The sequence below is a fragment of the Phaseolus vulgaris genome, chromosome 1, assembly GCF_000499845.2.
Source record: "Phaseolus vulgaris cultivar G19833 chromosome 1, P. vulgaris v2.0, whole genome shotgun sequence".
In the NCBI taxonomy this organism is placed as follows: Eukaryota; Viridiplantae; Streptophyta; class Magnoliopsida; order Fabales; family Fabaceae; genus Phaseolus; species Phaseolus vulgaris.
The window spans coordinates 36,529,623-36,554,779 of record NC_023759.2 but is presented as its reverse complement, the minus strand read 5'-3'; the positions used below and the strand labels follow the sequence as shown (position 1 = coordinate 36,554,779).

At 34.8% G+C, this 25,157-nt stretch overlaps 4 protein-coding genes across 4 annotated transcripts; 3 read left to right on the top strand and 1 right to left on the bottom strand.

Annotated features, from left to right (window-relative positions):
• The first annotated feature begins 11,409 nt into the window (after window positions 1–11,409).
• Window positions 11,410–11,736, top strand: LOC137815976 (uncharacterized mitochondrial protein AtMg00820-like). The gene has a single exon (XM_068619082.1). The coding sequence runs from the start codon at window positions 11,410–11,412 to the stop codon at window positions 11,734–11,736; it is 327 nt and encodes a 108-aa protein (XP_068475183.1).
• A 304-nt stretch (window positions 11,737–12,040) lies between these two features.
• On the top strand, window positions 12,041–12,604 carry LOC137815975 (uncharacterized mitochondrial protein AtMg00810-like). Its single transcript, XM_068619081.1, has one exon. It carries the CDS (start codon window positions 12,041–12,043, stop codon window positions 12,602–12,604), a length of 564 nt encoding a protein of 187 aa, XP_068475182.1.
• A 7,979-nt stretch (window positions 12,605–20,583) lies between these two features.
• On the top strand, window positions 20,584–22,006 carry LOC137815974 (protein MAIN-LIKE 1-like). Its single transcript, XM_068619080.1, has 3 exons — window positions 20,584–20,613; window positions 20,846–21,070; window positions 21,143–22,006. Exons 1-3 carry the CDS (start codon window positions 20,584–20,586, stop codon window positions 22,004–22,006), a joined length of 1,119 nt encoding a protein of 372 aa, XP_068475181.1.
• A 1,011-nt stretch (window positions 22,007–23,017) lies between these two features.
• LOC137815973 (uncharacterized) lies at window positions 23,018–24,436 on the bottom strand. The gene is made up of 3 exons (XM_068619079.1): window positions 23,624–24,436; window positions 23,237–23,428; window positions 23,018–23,164 (listed from the first exon to the last, which is right to left on the bottom strand). Exons 1-3 carry the CDS (start codon window positions 24,434–24,436, stop codon window positions 23,018–23,020), a joined length of 1,152 nt encoding a protein of 383 aa, XP_068475180.1.
• Window positions 24,437–25,157: the final 721 nt, after the last annotated feature.

The following is a 25,157-nucleotide window of genomic DNA, read 5'->3' as shown; positions in this document are numbered from 1 at the left end:
GCCAAGATCTATCAAGACACTTGAGGATTTTGATGTTGAGTTCCTCTTTTTCAAACATTTTCCCAAGATTCATGAGGTGGTTGACAATATGGGTAAACCTCTTTTGTACTTCAACAATTGTCTCCCCTTTCTGCATCCTAAACATCTCATATTCTTAAATGAGAGCATGCTTCCTTGCTCTCTTCACGTCATTTGTTCCTTCATGAGTGACTTCTAGAGTATCCCACATTTCCTTTGTTGATTCACATTGTGACACCCTGAAAAACTCATCAGAACTTAAGGTAGATGTAATAATATTCTTTGTAATACAATCATATTGAGCCTTTTTGCTTTCATGCTCAATCCATTGAGACCAAGGTTTTTCATAAATCACTTTATCATTTTCAAGCATAAGAACAAAATGACCATTTTTAATTGTATCCCAAATTCCTTTATCAATTGATTCTACAAAGATCTCCATCCTTACCTTTCAGAACTGGTAGTTTACACCACAAAACAAATGTGGTCTATTAATAGATGCACTCTCCCCAAACGGTAGTTTATCAGCCAAGAAAAAAGATTTTTGCATCAAAACTTGAATGACTTTCAAGAACCTAGCTCTTAATGTCAATTGTTAGAAATGTACAAGAGGGGGGGGTGAATTGTTTATGAAATATTTTCACAATTATTGAAGGTAGATTGAAAGCCAATGAGGAATCAAAGGTATAGAAATCTGTTCAGCCAAAAAACAAATATGTTTTAATGTGTTTCCAAAAAATCAACCAGTTATTTTTGTGAAACAATCGGTTTTTTTTATCAACAGTTGTTAAAAAACAAAACCAGAACAAATTTAAATGAGATAAGGGATAGAAAGATCAACCCAACAAGTTTTATACTGGTTCACTCTATACCAAGAGCTACATCCAGTCCCCAAAAACCACTGGGTATTTCACTAAGCAATCAAATAACCTTGATTATAAACCACACACAGGTGATCTTGAACCCTTCAAGAACACAAACCTCCTTTGGCAAACACAACCCGGAATTTAGAACACCCTCTGAATCTGCACACCAACAATTATTACAGAAATAAAATTGTTAAGAGAAAAGGAATGATCACACCTGATACAATCACAAATTGAAAAGAAGAAAATACAGTGGACTCCTATTCCACTCTTAGAAAGAATCAAAAGCCTTAAACAATCTTGGAAAAACTTGATTTCAAAGCACTCTTTTGAGTCCATAACAACTAGGAGTGTAAAACAGATTATATATACTCCAATCAGTCAAATCAATTTTAAATCAATTAAAACATATTGAACTAACTTAACAGAATTCTGGTAAGCAAATTCAAAAAACAATCGGTTGATTTTTCGAAACAACCAATTGAATTGGTTTGACAACAAAGTCAACCAAAGTCAAACAATTTCAAATCTTTTTCAAAAACCTCTAAGTGTAAAACAACCGGTTGAAACGACAATTCAACAGGTTGATTTTCCACTTCTCTTTGAAAACAGATATTTTTCAAAAAGGACTAAAATCAAATAACCTTGGATCAATTCTATGAGTGGATTACAAATTCAAACTACCCAAAACCCAAACACAACCAGCAACAAAGCCTTCAACCAATATTAATTGATTTGGAGACATCAAAGCCTATCTTCAACAATCAACACCATCGTCAGAGGGTTTGTCGGTGGTGGAAGCTCCAACAACGCCCAAAAGAAGCACCTCAGAGCAGTGCACCAGGTGAACATGGTGTCATTTTGACCGAGGATGTCACCCATCACCTTCACCAACGACAATTTTAAGGGCTTCGATTATCGTCATGACGACCCGATGGTGATGTGGGTCGACATTGATAAGTTCACCATCATGAAAACATTGATGGACCAAGGAAGTACAGTAGATATCCTCTACTGGAAAACCTTCAAGGCGATGAGGATACCAAAGGCATAGATGGTGTTGTACGATGACCATGTTGTTGGCTTCGTGAGCGAAAGGGTCAATACTAAAGGCTACATTGAACTTTATACCACATTCGGTGAGCGGAAAAACAACAAAACCATCAAGGTCTGGTACTTGGTTATTGATGCTAACACCTCGTACAACATCCTCCTGGGACGACCATCCATCAACCGGCTGAGGGCGATCATCTCAACACCCCACCTGGCAATGAAGTTTTTTTCACTGTCAAGGGACATTCTCACAGTGCATGTAGATTAGAAGCTCGCACGAGAATGCTATGTTGAGATCCTTAAGGTAGAACCGATGCGGAACGACCAGTCCCCTAAGCATAAATCCTCTAGGAGACCAAAGTCTCCTTGTAGAGAAGTCCAACCTACACTGATGGAGCACAAAGTCGCTCTAGTGGATCTAGATCCCCAGACGACCGAGGATAGGTTGGAGGCCAGAGAAGAGTTGTGCCGAGTGCCCCTTCTTAACGAAGAACACAACACCCGTGTCGACACAACCACAACACCTGTCGAGGCCGAGCTGATGCACGCAACGTTGAAAAAGAACGTGGACCTCTTCGCGTGGACAACATCTGATATGTCGAGGGTAAGCCCAGATGTCATCACGCACAAGCTTTCAGTGTTCAAGGAAGCGTGTTCGGTCACATAGAAGAAGAAAAATCATGGTGAGGAGAAGAGGCTCGCAGCTAAGGAAGAAACCGAGAAGCTCCTGTCGGCCGACTTCATCTGTGAAGCCCAATACGTGACATGGTTGGCCAATGTGGTCATGGTCACCAAACCGAACGACAAGTAGAGAATGTGCATGGATTATACAAACCTTAACATAACTTACCCGAAGGATTTGTATCCACTTCCCAACATCGACCGACTGGTGGATGGAGCGGCTGGCCATAAGATCCTTAATTTCATGGATGCTTACCCTAGCTACAACTAGATAAGCATGCATCCTTGGGATAAGGAGAAGACAACCTTCGTGATGGACGACGCCAACTACTACTATAAGGTGATGTCGTTCGATCTGAAGAGTGTTGGAACAACCTACCAGCAGCTGATGGATAAGATCTTCAAGGGTCTTATTGGTCAGTGTGTGGAGGTCTACGTGGAAGACATCGTGGTGAAGTCCGATTTGTGTTACCAGCACATCAAAGACCTTGTAGTGGTCTTCTAAGCCCTCAAACGGACGAACATGAGGCTCAACCCAAAGAAATGCACATTCAGTTTTTTTCTTCCTCTTTCTTGAAACCAAATGCATGAGGAAATTGTTAAGTGATAAGAGTTTTAGATGATGTTGGGTTTTAAATTAACGGTATAATTAGGTTTTGAGATTTAGGGTGATCAAAAAAATATTCATATTATATACATAAATATATTCAAATAAAAGAAAAGGATATTTAGAAATGAGATGCAAACTTAAAATCAATATCATATTGGTCCTTACATTTAGGGTCAATATTCAATTTAGTACAATGATTTTTTAAAAATCAATTTGATCCTTGTGTTTTTTAAAAAGTACCCAAATTGGTCATTTCTGTTAACTTTCTCCAATGTGGAAGAGAGAACAGAGACACGTTGGATTGGATGTTCTATGGTCCCTATTGTGCGAACTTCTTTTTGGAACTCTTTCTCTCTTTGGTTAAAACTTTCCAACTTTTTCACTGCTACCACACTGGAATCATCCAACGTTCCTTTGAAAACAGAACCAAACCCTCCTCCTCCAATTTCTCAGCGAAATTTCTTGTTGCATCTTGCAAATCTCTGTACCCATATGCCACCAACGAACCCTCCACAACCTTTCCTGATACCAACATTATTTTCCTTGACCAAAGAATGGTCAAGAGAACCCCAATGCCAACAATCACTCCCACACCAATAATCGTCCCCTTACTAGCGAAAGGTGCAGACGACGAAGGAGGTGCAGTTGATGGAAGGTGAAAACGACGGAGGAGTTGCAGTCGACGGAAGGTGCAGTCGACAAAGGTGCAAACGAGGTGGTGGGGTGAGGTTGAGCGGAGGCGAAGCGTGGCAACTAGGGGGTAGAAACCCTAAACCCTCAATATTGAATTTTATTAATCTCTGCAAAACCCCTCAACTTGCCACCTCACACAACACCCAATCGAATGTGTCTCTATTCTTTCTACCACATCTCTGCCATATCAACAATACTTGACGTTGTTGGGGGAAAGTTAACATAAAGGACCAATTTGAGTACTTTTTAAAAAACACAGAGATCAAAATGATTTTTTTAAAAACAACTGTACTAAATTAAATATTGATCCTAAATATAGGGACCAATAAGGTAAGTATACCAATATTATAATATCCACGTCAGCGATGAGTCAATATGAAATATTTTAACATCATAGTCCACATTGGAGATTCATTTGTCACGTAAAAAAATTGACAATGACTTATTCTAATAATTTTCTTACTAGAAATATCCAGAAGGTATAAAGTTTGAACTAAGAACGAAAATCAATTTTGCGTGAAAATGTAAGACGAAATACATATTTAATCTAATATAAAATAAGTATAAAAAAGATATGATATTTAATCCAATATAAAATAAGTATAAAAAATGTATTATGTCATTTGGTAGAGGTGTGTATTTCTAAATATTTGAAACTTTGTATGTAAAGATATATAATAAAAAGATATATTAAAGATATTAGTATCATATAGTTTAGAAGTTTTTATTAGCAACTAAACTATTAGTAATTAACTTTGATTGTATATATTTTATATATACATAGGATATTAATTATCTTATAAGCTACTAGATAGTGATTAATTACAATTATAGATTAATTAATTAAAATAAATCATGATTGCCTAAGTATGGTAACTTTTGTTTACCTGATTGAGACAAAGAAATTGTAAGAAATTATTTTCCTTTAATTTGTATTGCCAAGCAATGAAGAGGGACCAAACTTTATAGTATTAATTATACCATTTTTTTAAAAGAACAAACTCTTATGAAACAAACCCCAATTTTATTTTTACTTTATGCTTTGTGGGACGAACAAAGTTCATTAAAACAAACGTATACATGATAAATTGAAATTTCAGATGAACTTAAAAAAGATACTTTGTTCATAAAAATACTGAGTTGGACACACCAAACCGTTGGGTAATATATACTATAATTAACCCTAGTTCACATGTAACAAGAAATTTGGCGGAAAATAAATTCCAATAAATAACTTCATGTTACTAGTACTAGGTCAATGTCCATGTTATATAAGTGAACAAATTTAATGCAAATGCATACAAGGTTGGTGAGGAAATTGGTCTTTCTCATAAATGTATACTTTGACAAAGTAATGTGAAAAATAATAGCATTTTAAAGCCAACAATATATTGGTATATTTATACTTATATATTGATAGATTTCTTAGATTTTAAAATTTATTTAAAAACTAAATTAGCAAACAATACCTTAAAAATTATTTTTTATGGGTTAAAAAAAGTTGATATATGTAACATCTCTAGTTACATCATCTAAATAATATATCATGCATATAATTATCTAATTATATATACATATATATTGTTCATAAAGTATTACAAAATATACAAAATATATTCCTTATAGGAAATTTAAAATATATACAGATATTAAAAATAAAACAACAAAAGAAATATAGAATACTCCATTTACTTAATATGAAGTTTTATTACCTGCAACATCATTTACTCTCGTGTAAAACACGATCATTACAAATTTTAAAATAAATCCAAAATAGAAAGTAGGGTAAGTTAGTATTTCAAAACTTTCAATTTAACTGTAACTTTCAATCATAAACATGTAATTCACCACTTTTCATACATTACATTTTAACAAATCAGTCAAGTGTCTATAAATAATTCATAATCAATCTTCCCCATGTTAGAACTCCACTGACCAACATACATAGACACTTGATTCTACTTCTAGAAGGTTCGTGCATTGACTCAGATTCAAAGATTTGCACATGTCATACTACCCTGCTATGAATTCACACAGCTATTCGCATATGAATATCAATATCAAATCACCTCATATGACTGGGTTTATTCATATGACATGCCAAACCAGATTATTTTTCAAATCGCAAACAAAGTCATATGAACCTCATTCGACTCTCACCACCTTATAATCTTCATCTATTTGATTCTAATATACAAGTAGAGTGGGAATACCTCCTTCCAGAGGAATCCCTAGTCAATGCATATCCTAACAATCTCAACACGTTATTTGCTTTTCTGAAAATACTATGTCTTAATGACAATTTCACATGATTTATATTTCATCTCATTCATCGTCATACCATTCAATCACAAAAAAAATAAAATTAAACTATTCAAAGATATAAAAGAAAATCATATAAACACATAAAGTAATTGTTTCAAATGCATATATAAATAAAAAAATTTCATAAAATTTAATTAAAATAGTAAACTATTACCAAATAGTATTTCAAGAGCAAATTTCAAAGTTTATGTTTTTTTTAGCTTGAGCGAAAATTGACATCATTTGAACGAAAATGAGGTCGAGAGTAAGTTCAGTTCTAGTGTTATTTTCGCTTGACCGAGAATCCCCTAGCTTGAGTGAAAATGGACCCAAGAACAACCCAAATTTTCACTTCATTTTTGCTTGAGCAAGAATCCTCTTGCTTTAGCAAAAATTTACTAGTGAGCAAAATTTTTTTTAATGTCACATCTAGCTTGAGGGAAGATCTTTCAATTGAGCAAAAATATTAAAAGAAAAAAAAATCATAAAACTAAAACTTTTCAAGATTTCATCAAAAAATCAATACTCAAACTTGTATTATATAAATCATCTAAAACAAAAACAATATTACCTTACTCAGAGTTGGACATGTACTCGCATAAAGCTCTCATGTAAAACTATATATCTATATATTCATGATTTATAAACCAATTTATTCAAATTCAACATCCAGATTCAAAAAACCAATATTCATCAATATTTACATTTCAAATGATTCATAATACAATTCAAACATATTCAAGAATCTTGTTCACATTACAATCAACTTGTAATTTACCAAATCAACAAAATTTACCATCTCTATACTTTAACATTTAATCTAAATAAAAATATTATAATTTACTTAACAACAAATCCTGTAAGAAAAAATTGAAACTTGTGATCACTTCACATTTACATCTAGATCTTCTAACCTAGGGTTCTATTGAAAAGTAAAACTAGATTCCCTTACTTGATTAGAAGTAGGCATACTCACAAAGAGTTACAACTCCTAAAGAAAATATATGGATAGTTTAACATGTACCAAAAAGTCCTGATAAATTATCCAAGCATATAACTAGGACTCTGAACTAACGTTAACAAAGACTAATCCTTGAGCTATAACTACCACATGCAAACAAGTATATCTAGGCATACCACAAAACTATCTCAAAGGAAAAATGAGCAAAATGAACTTACTCTAATCAAAATTCTAATTGGACAATTTTACTCTACTAACTACTAGAAGTCCAAAGGTGGTCTCTGATCGTCAATATGATAAATGATGGAGCTATAAATTTAGAAAGAAAGTAAAAGAAGAAAAAAGAAAAGTTTATGTTAGTGTTAATATATATGTTAGTATGTTAATATAGTTTGGGTAGTTTCTTCTGTTATTAGCTTCTGTTAGATGGTTCTAATCTTATATATTCTGGCCTGCACCTTCTGCATGTAACAATTAGATATTCAATAATATTCTTCTTCTTCTCTTATCTTCCTTTATTCTAAAATGGTATCTGATAAGTGTCTAATTTCAGTAATATTTCATATTAAAATATAGACACTTATGAAGATTTATTGCTAATTTACATATAAAATAATCCCTAATTTATGAATTTATACCTTTTTACATTTTTTATTATCTTTATTTGAATAAGAGTATTTTATTCCCAAATTTGGTGTTAATTGCAGATTTTTAGGCACAATTGAAGATTTAGAGTAAAGGAGCATAATTTGAGCTAAAAAGAGAAAGTTGGAAGGTCCCAGAATGGAAAAAGATGCAAAGAAAGATTGGGCATTTTTTATGTTTTATCACTTAGCCCATTAACGCAACACAACAAGCCACCTAACCCTAGAAAAGTAGGATAAATAGGGGGCTAGAGGTTTAACCCTGGTATGCCAGATTGAGAGGAAACCACCATAGAGTGAATTGTAACCCAATTGGGAGAATGGAAGGTGTTAGAAGTATGCGTGACTAATTCTACCATTTGGGATTGGGAGTAATCTGCTCAAACTCTTATGTATTGAGGTGATATCTTATATATTAATATTAAGTTCTTGATTAATTATTGGTATTGTTGTTTTACTTTTAATTTTCCGTGACAAATTGAGAATCTTAAATCTGACCGGAAGGTATTTTTAGGGTTTGGACCTAAACAACAATACTTAACATATTTGAGTGCTAAGGATAGACTTGAAATGTTAATTGCCATTAACGTCTGAGCATCGTTCTAAGTTGTTCTTATAATTATGTGAGGGATCGATAGTTAGAAAACATTCTTAAGGATTTTATATACGAGGAATCGATATAAATGATTTTTATACGGGCATCAATTTCAATCAATGAACTTAATATTGACATACTAATCAAAATATATAAGAGTGAGAAAGATGAAACCTAATCCCTATTTTTCCAACTTGAACCAACCAATTCTTTGTCTGTTTTCTTAGTGATCAGTGCCAACACAATTAATTCAAAACTCTTTTTATTGTTCTGTTTTTATATTTAGCGATTATTGTACTCGATAATTCACTGTTCCTTGTGGGATCGATATCCGTCCTTAGGGACAATTATTACTTCGGACAAACGCGGTGCACTTGATGTAAAAAGTCATCAGTATCCTAAGCCAAAACATTTTTGTTACCTGTGATGTCTTCTTCCTCACATTCTTCTCCTCCATCTTCCCTTTCTGACCATTGCATAATGATCACCTCGTCTGCCGTTCATCACTTTCACACTCCAATCTCCCTCAAGCTTACAAATGACAACTTTCTTGTATGGAAATAATAGGTCAGTGCCACCCTACGTGGTCTCCAACTTATGCATTTCTTGGATGGAACTAAAGTTCCCTCTGAATTCCTAACTCAAGAGAATCAATTTGTGCCAAATTCTGAGTTTTTCACTTATCAGCAACAAGATCAACTACTGGTGGCATGGCTTTTTGCTTCCATGTCCTCTTCTATGTTAACCAAGATGGTTGGTCTAGATTCCTCTGCTGAAACCTAGTGTCGTCTTCTCACTCACTTTGCTTCACACACTCGAGCCATGGTTAAAAAGTTTCGGCTTCTCCTCAAAACTCCAAAGAACGACAAATCTATCACCACATACGTCACTAACATCAAGAAAATTGCTGACTCCCTTGCTGCGGTTGGTTCTCCAATAACTACTGTAGATCACGTGGATGCAATTTTTTATGGGCTTTTTGCAGAATATGATGGATTCGTTAATTCAATTCTTTCTCACCAAGATCCATATACGGTGGATGATCTTGAAGCCCTGCTTCTCGCACAAGAAGAACGCTTCAAAGGGCACAAACTGGCGCAAGACTCCTTTCTTTCGGTAAATACTGTCTCCTCTTCCTGGAATCTCAAAAACCAACACAAAAAGAAATTGTTCAACTATAACTTTCATGGAGGCCAATCACCACATCCTACTAGGTTTCGCCCAACCAATCCTCGTCCACACTTTCGTTCTCCTCTCAACCCTGATGCTTCTTGGAATTCTACAAAACCCATCTGTCAAACACAAATTTGGTCACATTGCAAATGCATGTTGGCGCATGTATGATCCTCTTGTTACTGAGTCTTATAATGCCAATATATCTCACTATACATCTCCCATGGATTACGACTCTACACCGTCAATTCTTGGGGCACCCTCCACTATAGAAGATCCCCTCTAGTATCCTGATACGGGTGTCACACACCACATCACCAAAAACTCCAAGTTCTTTACTAAAAAACAACCTTATCAAGGCCATGATGATCTCAAGCTCGGCAACGGACAAGGTACCAATATATCTCACACGGGTTCTGCTGTCTATATTGACCCTAATTCTCACACCATGTTCAAACTTCACCATATGCTGCATGTTCCTGCTATCACTAAAAATCTGATTAGCGTATCTCAATTTGTCAAAGATAATAATGTTTACTTTGAATTTCATGCTAACCTCTACTATGTCAAACATCAGGCAACCCATCAGATTTTACTTCAAGGAGTAATTAAAGATGGATTTTATGTGTTTCCGCCATCTCTTCCTACGCATACTCATTATGTTCAATATGCTTCTTATACACCTCAGATACCCATTTTACAGCTTTGGCATAACAAATTGGGACACTGTAACTTTGTTGTTGTTCAAAATGTTTTAAATGATTGTAACATTTCTTACATTTCTCAAAAATAGTTTTGTGCTCCATGCATACGTGGAAAGCTTCATCAGCTTCCCTTCCACACCTCTGTTACTTAATACACTGAACCTTTGCAATTAATTTTCATTGATATATGGGGTCCAGTTCCTGTTTGTGCTTCCAATGGTGTTCGTTACTATATTTCATTCGTAGATGCTCACACTAAATATACTTGGCTTTTCCTTCTGCATAATAAGTCTCAAGCTTTAAACTCTCTTATTCGCTTCAAAATCTTTGCTGAAAATCAAATTGGCTTTAAGCTACGTGTTATTCAAACGGACAATGCTAAGGAATTTTTATGCTTCAAATCCTTTACTCAATCGCATGGTATTTTTCATCGCTTCACCTGCCCTCACACACGGACAAAATGGATCTATTGAACGCAAGCACATACACATCTTTGATATGGGTTTAATCCTGCTTGTTGCTGCTTTCTTACCCATAAAATTCTGGGGCGAAGCATTTACTATTGCAACATATTTAATCAATATTTTACTTTCCCCTGTTCTTCAGAACAAATCTCCCCATGCTTTATTTTTTCACACTACACCAAACTACACTTAGTTAAAAACCTTTGGTTGCACTTGCTACCCGCTTCTTCGGCCTTATAACAAACACAAATTGGATTTTAAATTTGCATCTTAATTGTTTCTTGGTTACAACCTACACAATAATGGGTACATATGTCTCTCTCCTACGGGTAAGATCTATATGTCTAGACATGTTGTCTTTAATGAAAATGTTTTCCCTTACAATATACCTGAATATAACTTCACCCCCACCCCTACCATACCATCTGAATCTGACTGCTCTAATCATCATATTACTGTTCTTCGTCAACCTGCTGCTATGCATGTGCCTGCTTCACATAACAACACATAATCTTCTTTCTCTGTTCCTCCTAATCCTCTACCTTCTCCCTCATTGCCTCTCTCCCAAACTGATAATGGTCCTGCAAATAAACACTCCACGACAACTCGCTCCAAGGCTGGTATCTTCAAACCCAAAAGTTTCATGTCTCACGTCACCACCACTTCACCCATACCTACCTCCATCAAAGAAGCCTTGTCTTCTCCTCCTTGGTTGCAAGCTATGACTGATGAATATACAACCCTCATCAACAATCATACTTGGTCCTTAACTTATTTCCTTGCTGGTGCCAAAGTCGTTGGATGCAAGTGGCTATTCAAAAATAAATACAATGCAGATGGCTCATTCCAACGTCACAAGGCCAGGTTAGTTGCCAAGGGGTTCAGTCAAACCGTTGGGACTGATTACACTGACACCTACAACCCAGTTGTTAAACCTGCAACCATCCGCCTTGTTTTGTCTCATGTCTAACTGACAAATTCATTAAATTGATGTCAACAATGTCTTCTTGAATGGAGATCTCAAGGAGGACGTCTACATGATTCAACCACCAGGATTCGTGTCCAACTCTCCACAATTAGTTTGTAAACTACACAAAGCGTTATATGGGCTAAAACAAGCTCCACGATCCAGGTTCCACAAGCTAAGTGCAACCCTTCAATCCTTTGGTTTTCATTCCACCAAAAGTGACATCTTCTTATTTGTTAAATTTCATTCCTCAAACACCATATTCATTTTAATATACGTGGATGATATTATCATTACAAGGTCTTGCATGACAGCAATCCAACAGCTCATCTCGAATCTCAGTGTTTGTTTTGCTCTAAAAGATCTTGGCCCTCTTCACTTCTCCCTCAGTGTGCAAGTCACGCATCTACCAAATTGTGGTCTCCATCTATCACAACAAAAATACATCACTGAACTTCTTCACCGCACAAAAATGGATGCAACTAAACCTCTTCCCACACCCATGAAAACTAACCTTCATCTTAAAAAAGATGCCTCCTCCGCCATGCATGATCCCTCTCTCTTTCGGTCTATCGTTGGTGCACTCCAATACATGCTTATCACTCGTCCTAAACTATCTTATGTTGTAAACAAGGTGTGCCAATACATGCATAGTCCACAAGATCATCATTGGAAAGCGGTCAAACGCATCCTCCGTTACCTCGCTGGTACTCGCACCCATGGTTTGATTATTCAACAGTGTTCTTCTCCAACCATTCGTGCATTCAGTGATGCTGACTGGGGTGGTGACGCTAATAACCGCAAATCCACCATGGGCTACTGTGTCTTCTATGGTCGCAACATCATTGTGTGGTCTTCTCACAAACAGTGAGTTGTATCGCGTAGCAGCACAAAAGAAGAATATCGAAGCATTGTCGTAGCTCTCATTGAAGTTCTTTGGCTGCAATATATCTTATATGAGTTGCACCTACCCATCTCTCAACCCCAACTATTTTTTGACAACTTAGGTGTTGTCCTTCTTAGTGCCATCCTATAATGCACTCACGCACCAAGCAATTCGAACTGGATCTTCACTTTGTCAGAGACTATGTTCAACAACACAAAATCAGTTTAGTTCATTTCCTTGCAAGGTTCCAAATCGCAGACATTCTCACCAAGTCCATCTCTGACCCTGCATTCTTGGATTTCCGCTGTAAACTTATGGTTGGTGTTCCACCCACATAAGTTTAACGGGAGATGTTAGTGTTAATATATATGTTAGTCTGTTAATATAGTTTGAGTAGTTTCTTCTGTTATTAGCTTCAGTTAGTTAGTTCTAATCCTATATATTCTGGCATGCACCTTCTACATGTAACAATAAGATATTCAATAATATTCTTCTTCTTCTCTTATCTTCTTTTATTCTAAAAGTTTATAGAGAGATGATGATTATATTAAAACTAAAATTGAACAACTGATTTTTTTATTTATATAAACTTTTCACTTTAATAATAAAATATTCATGTGTCATTTTAATTATATCACTTATGTTCTAAAATTATTTCGTAAGTAATTATAATATACTAATATATTATGCTATTGATGGGAGGCAATATTTTAACCCTTAATTAGTATACGTTCGATTTTTTTTTATCTATTGAGAGGAAGTCAACTTTTCTTATAGATTTTCCATGAGATTAATTTTTATCATTCAACTAGAAATACCTCACTACATCCAACAAACTTAATGTTACTATTATCATTGTAAATGGAGTCTACTTTATTTCCTTAATAGTATTAATATTGTAAATGGAGTCTACTTTATTTCCTTAATAGTATTAATAGTATGAATAGTGTAAACTTATTGTATTTCAATTCTTGGGAATAAAAAAATTATTTATAAAAAAATAATTAAATAAAAATTAATTTAAAAAATAAATAAAAAATTAATTATTATATTAATTAAATTAAACAATATTTTAGAGACTAATAAATAAAATAATATCTGATTTATTTAATAATTAATAATTTTTTATTTTTAAAATTGATTTTTATTTATTGATTTTATAATAGTGTTTTATTATATTGTTAAATAAATAATTAACGTGTGTACATATTTTCGTTTTCTTTCTAGGTTATATATAAAATTAAGTTAAACAGTTTTATTTATGTTTTGTTTGCATGCTTTTAACACTCTAATATATATATATATATATATATATATATATATATATAAAAGTCTACCTCGTTTATATGACAATCAAATCTATCTTATTTATTTCAAAGAATTAGTAGTTTAAAAATCTTAGCTCGGATGAATAAAAACTAACATAAACACCTCTAGATTTTTTGTATTAAATATATTTTGAAGTGTTTATTTTTTTATTAATTGTCTTTCTTTTTATATTTTATTTTAATTCAATTCCTTCAATTTCTCACCACCTTAATTATTTATATTATAAGTAAAAACAAATATAAGAATAGATTAGTTATTGCCATTTCGGTGCATTATTAATTCCAATTGTTTTAAAATTTTATAAGAACAAAAGTAGACATTAAATAAGAAATATAGTGTAAATTTGGACTCCTAATTAAAAATAATAAATAATTTATCTCACTTTACACTAATTTGCATTCTATTTTATATAATCTAAATATTTTTTTTTCCATTTTTTATTTTTTTCTTTTCTATTTCATTCTTTTTTATATCCATCTAAATAAAATATTGTTTTTCTCTTATTTCCTGGAAGAAGTTGACGTGACTTTAAATTAATTGTCCCTACCATTATCAAATGATGGACATCACTGAAAAGGAATAGTTGACGAGGACCTCGGTATTTGAAATGACTAGTTTTAAAATGAACAAAAATAAAATATATAAAATATAATTTTGGAATTGAGTGTTTATTTTCAATCTCCATTGTTAGTACTTTATAAACAAAATATTAACAAGAATATTTAATTTTTTAAGAATATAAAAAATAAACACTTTCATTATTTAGCAAAAAGTTATTGTAAGAAGATTTTAAATTATTTAATTATTCTTAACTTGAAAGCTACTTTCTTTTCTACTTACTCAATTTTATTTTGGTCTTTTCTTCTCCTTTTCTTGAGTAATGGTATGTCAGGTTCACTGTAACTCTTTAATATGGAAACTAGTTGTGTGAGAGAGACAAGAAAGTACCAAAAACAAGTCAACTTTTCAAATATGACACATTATACATGTTGAAATTCTTAACATTTTTTCTAATAATTTCCTTGGAATATAAAAGAGAAAAATAAAAGACTTAAATACTTATTGCCTTGTTTTCTCTCTTGATTTTTTTTTTTTAAAACGAAAACTCTTTCCTTTTCAATAATTAACTATAATAAGTAAACTTGAATAACTTTTCAGCCATTCATATGAGAACTAAAAAATTACTTATTTGGGATTAGAGAGGTGTGAATTGTAAAATAAAGAACATAAAAAAAATAAGATGTAGAATTGTAGGAAGAAATATTATTAACATGTTGTTCTATGAGAAAATCGAATTTAAGTCTTATGAATATACATATAACTTTTACCAAACTATGAGTAAGTAAAATCTGTGTAACTGTGTTCATGTGCATCCAACAGCACATCTTCATTCAACTACTAATTTTTAGCCAATTATTTGCGTTGAAAGTTTTGGCAAAGTGCAAAGCACTTGTGCAATTTGATGATCTGTTTGTGTTGTTGATGAAGCCACCAAGTCAAAATTGAGTACTCATGTGGGTTTGAAACCGACCAATAAAGTGGAAAATCACAAACCTTTACTCATATTTGAGCACGTTTGAGGGTAAAAAAATTGCGGCGATTTCTCTAATTTTTTCCCCTATTTGAATGAAAATGAAAATTTGAAGTTTCTTTTGTGCATTATTTGGTCAAAGGTACTCCTAGCCAATAAAAATGGTTTTAGTGTATCACCTTTATTCCATTTTATCATTCTTTTGTTTGAGTTTAACATAATAATATAATAGCATCTATTCTAGGATCCTTGATCAATGCAATGTTATTCGTTCTCTTGTTCTTATTTGGGAGAAAGTTTTGGAAAGCCATGTGTGATGGAGAATAAGCGAACATAAAGAAAGGCATAAGATAGATTTCGTCATTCTTGAATCATTATCATAATCATTTTCATTACCATGTGGAAGGATATTATACATGGGTTTAGTATTTATGAGTTTGATTTGTTTTGTGGTTTTTTTTATTGCAAGGGTTGATGGAGTTGTAAGGGTGGGGTGCCTTTCTACCCTACATTATTCTCTTTATAAATAAAGTTTGTTTGCATATAAAAAAAGGGTAAACTATATTTTTAACACAACACGTATCAACCATATTGTTACTAGTATAATAAACAAATACCAATTTTCATATAATAATTATACTTCCGTTAAGTTTTTAATATTATTTGTTAAAAATTGTGATGTTATATGAAAGGTCTCTATAATATTTAATATGTATGAATAATAAAATAAGTTGACAGTTCCTTATATAAGCAACTTTTTTTCCTTGTATTAAAGCTCGGTGATCTAACATTATTTTTTTTATCATGACTTTCACAAATTTGTTTTCTTTTCTCCTCTTATTACCATGATGTCATTTTCATAACTGTTTTACTACGTGGGCAATCCAATTATGAAAATTGGACAAAGTTAATGTGTAACGCAATCAAAATCAAGAATAAAGCTTGGTTTCATTTAGAACAACATTATTGTCAAATTGATTATATTTTTTATTAGGCATATGCTTGGTCCCTGAACTATCCCATGATTAGTAGTTGAGTTCATAACACTATTGATGGTTAACTGTAGCCATTTATCAAGTGTTTTGAAACTAAAAAAAAAATTTAGAAGGATCTTCAGGAATGATTTATAGTTTCTAACATTTTTTATATTTTTAATCTCAAAGTTTTCCTCGTCATTATGAAACAGCATGGTGTGCCTATTGCTGGTTACAACCTGAAGCTTCGATCCATTTGGGATTAACTAGAGTCCACCTACACAAGAACATGATCATGTTTATGGGTCTTGATCATGCCGTAAATGACACTCTTATCACTCAAATCTACAACAACAACCCACTTCTAAATATTAATCGAGTTTTCTCAATGGTTACTCAAGAAAAATACCATAAATTTAACGTTTGTTCTTCTTAAATTCCTACTTACATTTTTTACTATGTCACGACTATTGCACTTAATGATTCTTTTAAGCCACGTATCACTTGCACCCACTAACATGATGTTTCTCATTGTTACAAACTCCATCACTGCCCTAACCACCCTCCTGTTAGTCGTGGTTGTGGACGAGGTTGCTCTAATCTAGGTCATCCTGCTTTTGTTTCTGCTCATGCCACACAATCTAGTGTATCTAACAATAATGATAGCTCTTTCAAACCTTTGTTTATTGCTGACTTTACTCTTGACATGCTCCAATAGTTTATGTCCATTGTTGTTTCCTCCAAACCATCCATCGAAAAATTATCGAGTATAGTATCTTTCCTACAACATTGACTTTTGGACAATAGGGTTTCCCAACTTATGATTGGGACTATCTCCTTCCCTTTTAATATTCACACTATTTTTCCTTGTTTAGTTGCATTACCCAATGATGCTTGTACCCTTGGATGTTCAACTTATCTCATTATTGTTACTTACCAATGTTCTTTATATGTTATCTCTTACATTTGACTTGATTTTTATTTCTCAATTGCTATATGGTACCAACTATATTAGCCATATTTAATAATTCTACATGTTTCCTATATGACCTGCAAACGAGAAGGATGATTACACATGGTGTTGAACATGAGGGGGTGTATGTGCCTTGTTAATCAGTTTCTGCAAATGCGATTCAAGGTTCTTCCTATTTCGATTTGTGGCATCAACGCTTGAGACATCATTCTCATTAATATTTAACTTTGTTGCCCTTTGTTTCTAGTTCTCATAAAATGGCTACCATGGTGTCTGTTATTGAGCCAAACAAACTCATTGTTCATTTCCTATTAATAAAAAACAAAGTTTGCATTTTTTATTTATTTAACTCGTTGTGATTTGTGAGGACCATATCACATAGGCTCATCGGGCTAGCATGAGGGTTGTGCGTATCCTTTCCCATGCGTGGGTACCTTCAATGACATCACATGAGTTTCAACGTCTCTACAATCCTTCAACATATGCCCTACAACAATGAACAAAATTATATTAAAGTGAAGTGAACATATAAAAGCCATAAATAAATAATGACAAATTTATACCACAGCGGGATGCCGAGTTTGAGTCTTAGAGGGTCCACTGAGTCCAACATCTACATTTGCATCAGGGGGTCCGTCCTCACCCATCTAGTTTATATATGGATGTGATACAAACTAATACCACTCCATATATCTTGCAAAAAATGCTTTGCGTTGTGGTGCAACAATAACATGATGGATAACGTAATTGTTAAAATGCAACCATTGCCGATCAACTTCAAATATAGACGAATTACCATCTATGACTACAGATGGGTGGCAAGGGACATACTGCACATATCCATGCTGATAGACAACACGTTCAGGCAAGTGCAACTGTCTGCGTGTGCCCAAGCGAATGTACCCCGAAAATAAGGATATCCAATCAAAAGGATGAGTTGCCTTGTGGTCGTCATAAGAGGTAAATCTGACTTCATGTAATTTGATCCTCTGTAACTCAATCAAACATAATCAAATGATGAGAGTATATCAACATTATATCTCATGCACCAAGACTTATCCTCCTCATACTCAGTCCGCAGATGTTTGACACATATGGATGGGAAATGCTTGTATATTCAGGTTTGCAACAACGTCGCATACCCAACTACCTGCCTTGTATTTGCATAGCTAGCATGTCCCAACTGCTCATACATGTGGGTCAATCTAGTTGTTGCCATGTGAATCCTCCCGTAAGCTTCAAATCCACAAAAAATTTCAGATACGAAACTCTCACTGAGGTTGCACTCTTATTTGCAAAAGTAGTGTGATCAATTAGGTGAAGCAAATACACTCTAGCAACAACTGTCCACTATTTGCATATACCTCCCTTAACCAACTTAGAAGCACATGACCATCCCGACAATGTCTTATCTCATCAAATGCTGCTCCATGATCAACATGGAGTGACTTAGCCAATAAATTTGTCGATGCAGCTACATCTAAGGTAGGGTACGTATAAATTTGCCCAATAAACAAAAGGTGCAAGAAATTTGACACATCATCCAATGTGATGGTCAACTCCCTAATAGGAAGATGAAATGTGTTTGTATTTACATACCACCTACAAAGGCTCACAACACTCCTTTGTCTATCGTATTATAACTAGCACCAATAATACCACCCATGACAGACAATTGTACTGCAACAATTATGTGCTCATGTGGTGTCCCAAACTTAATCATCTTTCTCCCATGAGAAATCACTTTAAGTTCATCACGATCCTACAATAGCCAAAGAATATCATTTTAGAATTCCAATTTACTAAATAATAGACAAAATTTTCCAATTGCTTAACAACATTACTACTTACCACACCATTCCATAATTTCCTTGACAGATAGTCCTCATAAGTAACAAGTAAATCCAATGGCTCTCCAATATAGCCTTCATTTCCACATGCAGTTCCATATGTGGTTCTGCAAGTGCTTCCACATGTCCGTCCTCATATTCAACATTTTCTTCACCCAAATCACCTTCCACAATATTACTAGGCCCACCACACTCTCTTTTTCAAATAGATGCAGTTGGTCGTACCTGGTCCACTTGAGAACTTTCGCCTCTGGTTCTAACTATTTTACTCTGCATGTACATGAATAATATCTCAAAAGTTAATTGAAAAAACAAAAACAAAATCCGCATTAGGCATTATGGAAGAACTTCTTGGAATAGCCTTTCCAGAATATGCTTGCAGAAAACCATTTTTGGAATCATATTCCAAAAAAGCTATTCTGAAATGCCTAATGCGAAAAGGTCTTACATAACATAAAATCCAAAATGCAATATGGAAGCACTTTCAACTAAACCTACGGATAACAAAACTGGGAAACTTCTGCACAAAATAACTAGGAAGCAAAAAAAAAGCAGTTCACTCTTCTTCTCCACGAACTATGTTTGAGAATAGACTGGAGAGTTACCGAAAAACACCTATAAATACACCGATGAACCACCAACAACACTTATAACTCACACAAAACACTCAAAACTGTAAGAAATTACACCCCACAGTCGTCATAATAGTATTCTTCAATGCATAGGAAAACAGCAAAACCCTAAAACTTTTTAAAAACTTATATGAGAGTATTTCAGTCATTTTACCTATATGATACAATGCAGGTTGCAAAATTATATAGTGCTTAAGAAATGGCCTCTCAATTTATATGGCACATTCTCCCTGCACCCAACACATTCTAACTGGCACCCAATCACCTATTAGTAAAAGACAAATATGCCCTTAATGATTTTCAGAATAGTATAATTGTGATATGCACCCAATTTCCTGCACCAACCCTATTCTTCTCTTCTTCCATTTCATTGTGCGTGAAGCAGTGCCGCAGCCACCGTGAGCCACCGTGTTGTCCAGCCACCGTGAGCAACATTGTTGTCCAACCACCGTGAGCCACCTTCTTCTCCATTCTTCTGCAGCCACCGTGACCTTCATTATCGTAGGCAGAGCACCAGAGCTTCTGAAGTCGAAGGTACTTCATGCTTCCAAATTTTATTATCCATAAGTTAGTTGTGACTTGCGGATTTTTTTATCCGTAAGTGAGTTGTGAGTGAGTTTTGAGAGTTGTGGATATTTTTATCCGTAAGGGGAGTTCCAGATATTTTATCCGTAAATGAGTTTTGAGTTCCGGATATTTTTATCCGTAAGTGAGTTTTGACTTACGGATATTTTTATCCGGAATATAGTTTAGGGTTGTGGATATTTTTATCCGTAATAGGGTTATGTGTTGTGGATATTTTTATCCAAAATTTGTTGTTGTTCTGCGGATATTAATATCCGTATTAATGTTGTTGTTTTGCTTGTATGGATTAATTTATATGTTCTTTTATGCTATATGTGTTATAAATTTTTATATATGTTGGATTGATTGTTAGATGGTGAGGACCAGAGGTGGAAGAAGTTCTAATTTGGACCGTGTACGACCAACTGCATCGGTGAGAAGAAAACGAGGTGGCCCAAGTACGTCAATTCTAAATGAACAGTTTGAAGATTATATTGAACAAGAAGAAGTTGAAGTGGATGATGAAGGCTATCCAGGAGGGCCATTGGATAAGTCCTTACTCGTTAATTATGTAGCCAGACAGTTGTGGAATGGTTTGGTAAGTAACGAAAGATAATTTTTTGAATTTAGTATGTATCTATTTATTGATGATATATGTTGATTATTGTAGGATCGTAGTGAGTTGAAGGTGGTTTCACATGGGAGGAATATAAATAAGTTAGGAGAACCTTATGAACGCATACAAGCTGTTGTAGAATTGTCTGGCTTAGGTGGTTTGCTTCATGCTAGTTATGAGAGTTTAGACCGAGGACTGTTGTGTGCTTTTGTAGAGAGGTGGCATGCAGAGACAAACAATTTTCACTTACCGGTTGGGGAGATGACCATCACTCTTGATGATGTGTCAAATTTGTTGCATTTACCCATTGTCGGTCAATTTTACACGCAGGAAACCTTAGATTCAGACTCGACGAATGATTTATTGGTAGAATCCCTCCGTGTTGATCGTGCACTTGCATCTGAAGAAACAAGACACTGTCGGGGAGCTCATGTGCGCTTGAGTTGGCTAAGAGATGTGTATGGAGACGCATGCTCATGGAGGCAGTGGATTGTGGCTGCCAGAGCATACTTACTTCACCTTGTCGGTTGCACTATTTTTGCAGACAAGAGTGCTACATCGGTCAGTGTCTTTTATCTTGGATTTTTTGTTGATTTGAGGCTTACCGGGGGATATTCTTGGGCAGCAGCTGCCCTAACTCACATGTATGAGCAGCTAGGAGATTGTAGTTATGCAAACACTAAGCAACTAGCTGGTTATGCGACATTGCTGCAGGGGTGGATTTATGAGCACTTCTCGTCTATAGAGATGAGTCGTATGCAAGCATTGTATTCAGAAGACCAACCTCGGTGTAGGTTGTATGATGCTGGAAAAGGTACTTCAATTGTTGTTGTTCGATCACAGTTGGATACATTGACACCAGCTTCCATTCGATTTTGTCCATACAACGAGCATAGGGAAGAACGTCCATTTGAGTGAATTTCCTTATTCTGTGGTTATTTGAGGCTTGGAAATTGTACACAGTTGCACATGCCAGAATGTGTTCTGCGTCAGTATGGTTATACACAGATCATCCCTCGCAACCCATCTGTACTTGGACATGGTCATCCGGATATAAATGAAATGGACCGTCGATGGTTACATTTCAATGATTATGTCATAAATGACTATGCCATAGCACCTCATCCTGACGCTTGCATTCAAGAGTACATGGCTTGGTTTAGGGCTGTATCACATCCATATGTGATTAATACGGATGAGGATGACCGTCCTGTACCGGTACCCTCAGATGCACGTGATCACGAAGCAGTGCCAAGCCATCCTGAGGAGTCACATCCTGCTCTGGTATGCTTCTAACCTTGTTAACGTATTAATTTGTATTATTTTTTTCTAATAGTATGTCATTCATGCTTGTAGGGTATTTGTCGTAGAATTACAAAGACATTGCAACCATTACTTGATCATGGCGATGTCGTGGAGGGCAACCCTGTTTGGGAAGGCATACAAGCAGCCATTATGTTAGCACGAGGAGCGACTGATGAAAGAGCTGTTTATGTCAGGAGACATGCACGTAGGAATGATTGATTAAGATTTCTTTTTATGTCAGATGTATTACGATTTCTTTTTATGTAATATTTTTATCCATGACAATGTATTTGAGCCTTATCTATATGTTTCAATATGAACCTTATTGGTTTTTGCTTCACGTTACTTCTATTTTAGTACACACCTCACTGGCTTACGCATATTTTTATCCGTAGACACTTCACACACTTCCGGATATTTTTATCCGTAGGCACAAATGTGGGTTCCGGATATTTTTATCCGCAGATAGCAAATAAACTTCCGGATATTTTTATCCGCAGACAACATATTCAGTTCCGGATATTAATATCCGCAGGCACTTCACTGAATTCAACATTGTGTGTAGGACAGCTTCAAATGTACTAAACATCCATAACCTAAATTATGCTATTACAAATGTTATGATTACAAATATCGTCTAATGGACATTAGTTGGGTATAAACTTGTATCCGGCTAGTGTAGTATGTTGACCAAGTTTGGGCCGCTGGATAACGATGTGATGCCCACAATATATCCGTAGGTGGAATTGGACTACCATCTTTGAGCTTGACCTATAAAGGTAATAAATATAAGGTACACAAATCTTAATTTACCATATAAATCTTGATTGGTTTAATTTATACCTGCACAAAATGATTTCCGTGGACATGTCCAATTGCAATGATTCGGTGATGACGGAAGTTACTTGGTGCTTGGGTTCTTAAAGGAAAAATACTCAATGATTGTAACATGGACAAAGAAACAAGAATGACATTATACCGATTTTCAATAACATATCCCATGTCTGGAATTGTCATCCACTTATCTGTTCCTGCCTGCAAGTACAATTCAGAAACAAAGTTAAATAAAGAAATGCAATGTAAAAATGAAATGGTGTTAGTGGTTGGTACCATAGACATGTGTTCCACTAGAAGTGACTTCTTCAAGTATTCATATCTATCATCACCACCAAAGAGTTGAACATATTATTGTCTCCATTCACTTAGTTCTTTTAACAAATTCATTCGAACAACAGCCCATGACTCCTCTCCCATTCCCAATTGGGCAGCAACAACACGGTAGCCACAAAGGTCATCAGCCTTAACGTCAACAACATCAACAATATATGGATGATACCCTACAGGGAACTGATCAAGGAAAGGAATACATTTTGCTGGTACAATTTCTGGTAAGCCTTCTTCATTAGATTTTTTGCTCGCACAACTATCATGTTGTGAGTGTAAGAAATCCACATGTTCAAAACAAGAAGGGATTCGCTTAGTTGATCTCATGAATTTGGTAGGACGAGACATCTTTACAGCACCTTTTGTTTTCACCTTATGATCTAGTGCGTAAATAGATGTCTTCTCTGGAAAGGCAATATCCTGCAATTTACTTTTGATGTTAACCTTACCTGCAACATCCAACTCTTTAAACCGCTTCGCGATGACCTCAAACTCTTTATCAATTGACAACTCATATGAAGATTGTTCAGTTGCAATGTCTTCAAAGCTTAAACGAGTCCACATCACATGTACTGATTTAAGTGGTATGCTACCAACACCAAATGAAGCCAATGGACACGCACAAGGAAGACCATGAGTACATGTAAGACTACATCCACACCTACTTTTATCAAACCCCACTGATTTAACCCTATCAAGCTCTTCCGAAATAAGGTTCAAAGCATATTTAGACACAAAACCTAACAATTTTTTGTAAGCTATAACCTTAAACCGATGTCCAACCACATGCAAACTCTTTTGGAATGAAGCTTTGATTGCATTATGTTGTAAAATAATCATCTTATTGATGGAATCCCAGCAGAAACATAAATCCCCCATCGAATTCTGAAGAACTCTCTTTAGGCTTCAGTGTGCCGCCTCAACTCTGTTACTTGTTGTGTTTCCTAAGTGCATCACCTTATCTATCCATGCCTTGACAAATTTTTCTTTATGTGGACGTAACCATGTATCCATCACATAATCAAAAAATATAGGCCATGGAGAACAGACAACTCGAAGAGCATTGACACGATCTTCAAAGGCCTCAACAATATCACAATCCACAACAGATCCCCACACTTCCATTACTTGATCCCATGCCTCTCTTGGATGCACCAACATTTTACATTTTGCTTTCACATTTTTATCAATGTGAAACCGACAGAGCAAATTATAAGATTCAGGAAACACCAATCTAATTGCATTCATTAAGGCAACATCTCTATCACATACCACCACCCTAGGGCATGAATCAACTCTAAAAAAACAACCCTTTAAGTCTGTCAAGGGCCCAAAAAAAATTATTTTCCTTTTCTGCTGCTAGTAAACAAAATGCAACGGAGAAAGTCAAACCTGTAGACGTAATCCCAACAACATCAAGTAACAACATCCTATACTTGTTCGTCTTGTACATACTATCCATTAATATGACAATATTAAATGAGTTCACCAATTTTACTGAATCTTGGTGTGTCCAAAATATATCTTGCACAATATTAGAGACCTCATCACACCTACACCAATGCACGTACCTGTCTCGCTCCAGTAACAACATCAGTTG

Coding starts and splice junctions, on each gene's coding strand:
- LOC137815976 (XM_068619082.1), top strand. CDS start 11,410: ATGTCTCACGTCACCACCACTTCACCCATACCTACCTCCATCAAAGAA.
- LOC137815975 (XM_068619081.1), top strand. CDS start 12,041: ATGACAGCAATCCAACAGCTCATCTCGAATCTCAGTGTTTGTTTTGCT.
- LOC137815974 (XM_068619080.1), top strand. CDS start 20,584: ATGAGTTTTGAGTTCCGGATATTTTTATCC. Junction 20,614..20,845: donor AGTTCCGGATATTTTTATCC/GTAAGTGAGTTT, acceptor ATTGATTGTTAG/ATGGTGAGGACCAGAGGTGG. Junction 21,071..21,142: donor GACAGTTGTGGAATGGTTTG/GTAAGTAACGAA, acceptor TGATTATTGTAG/GATCGTAGTGAGTTGAAGGT.
- LOC137815973 (XM_068619079.1), bottom strand. CDS start 24,436: ATGGGGGATTTATGTTTCTGCTGGGATTCCATCAATAAGATGATTATT. Junction 23,429..23,623: donor GAGAGGAGTCATGGGCTGTT/GTTCGAATGAAT, acceptor TTGTACTTGCAG/GCAGGAACAGATAAGTGGAT. Junction 23,165..23,236: donor ACGGAAATCATTTTGTGCAG/GTATAAATTAAA, acceptor TTACCTTTATAG/GTCAAGCTCAAAGATGGTAG.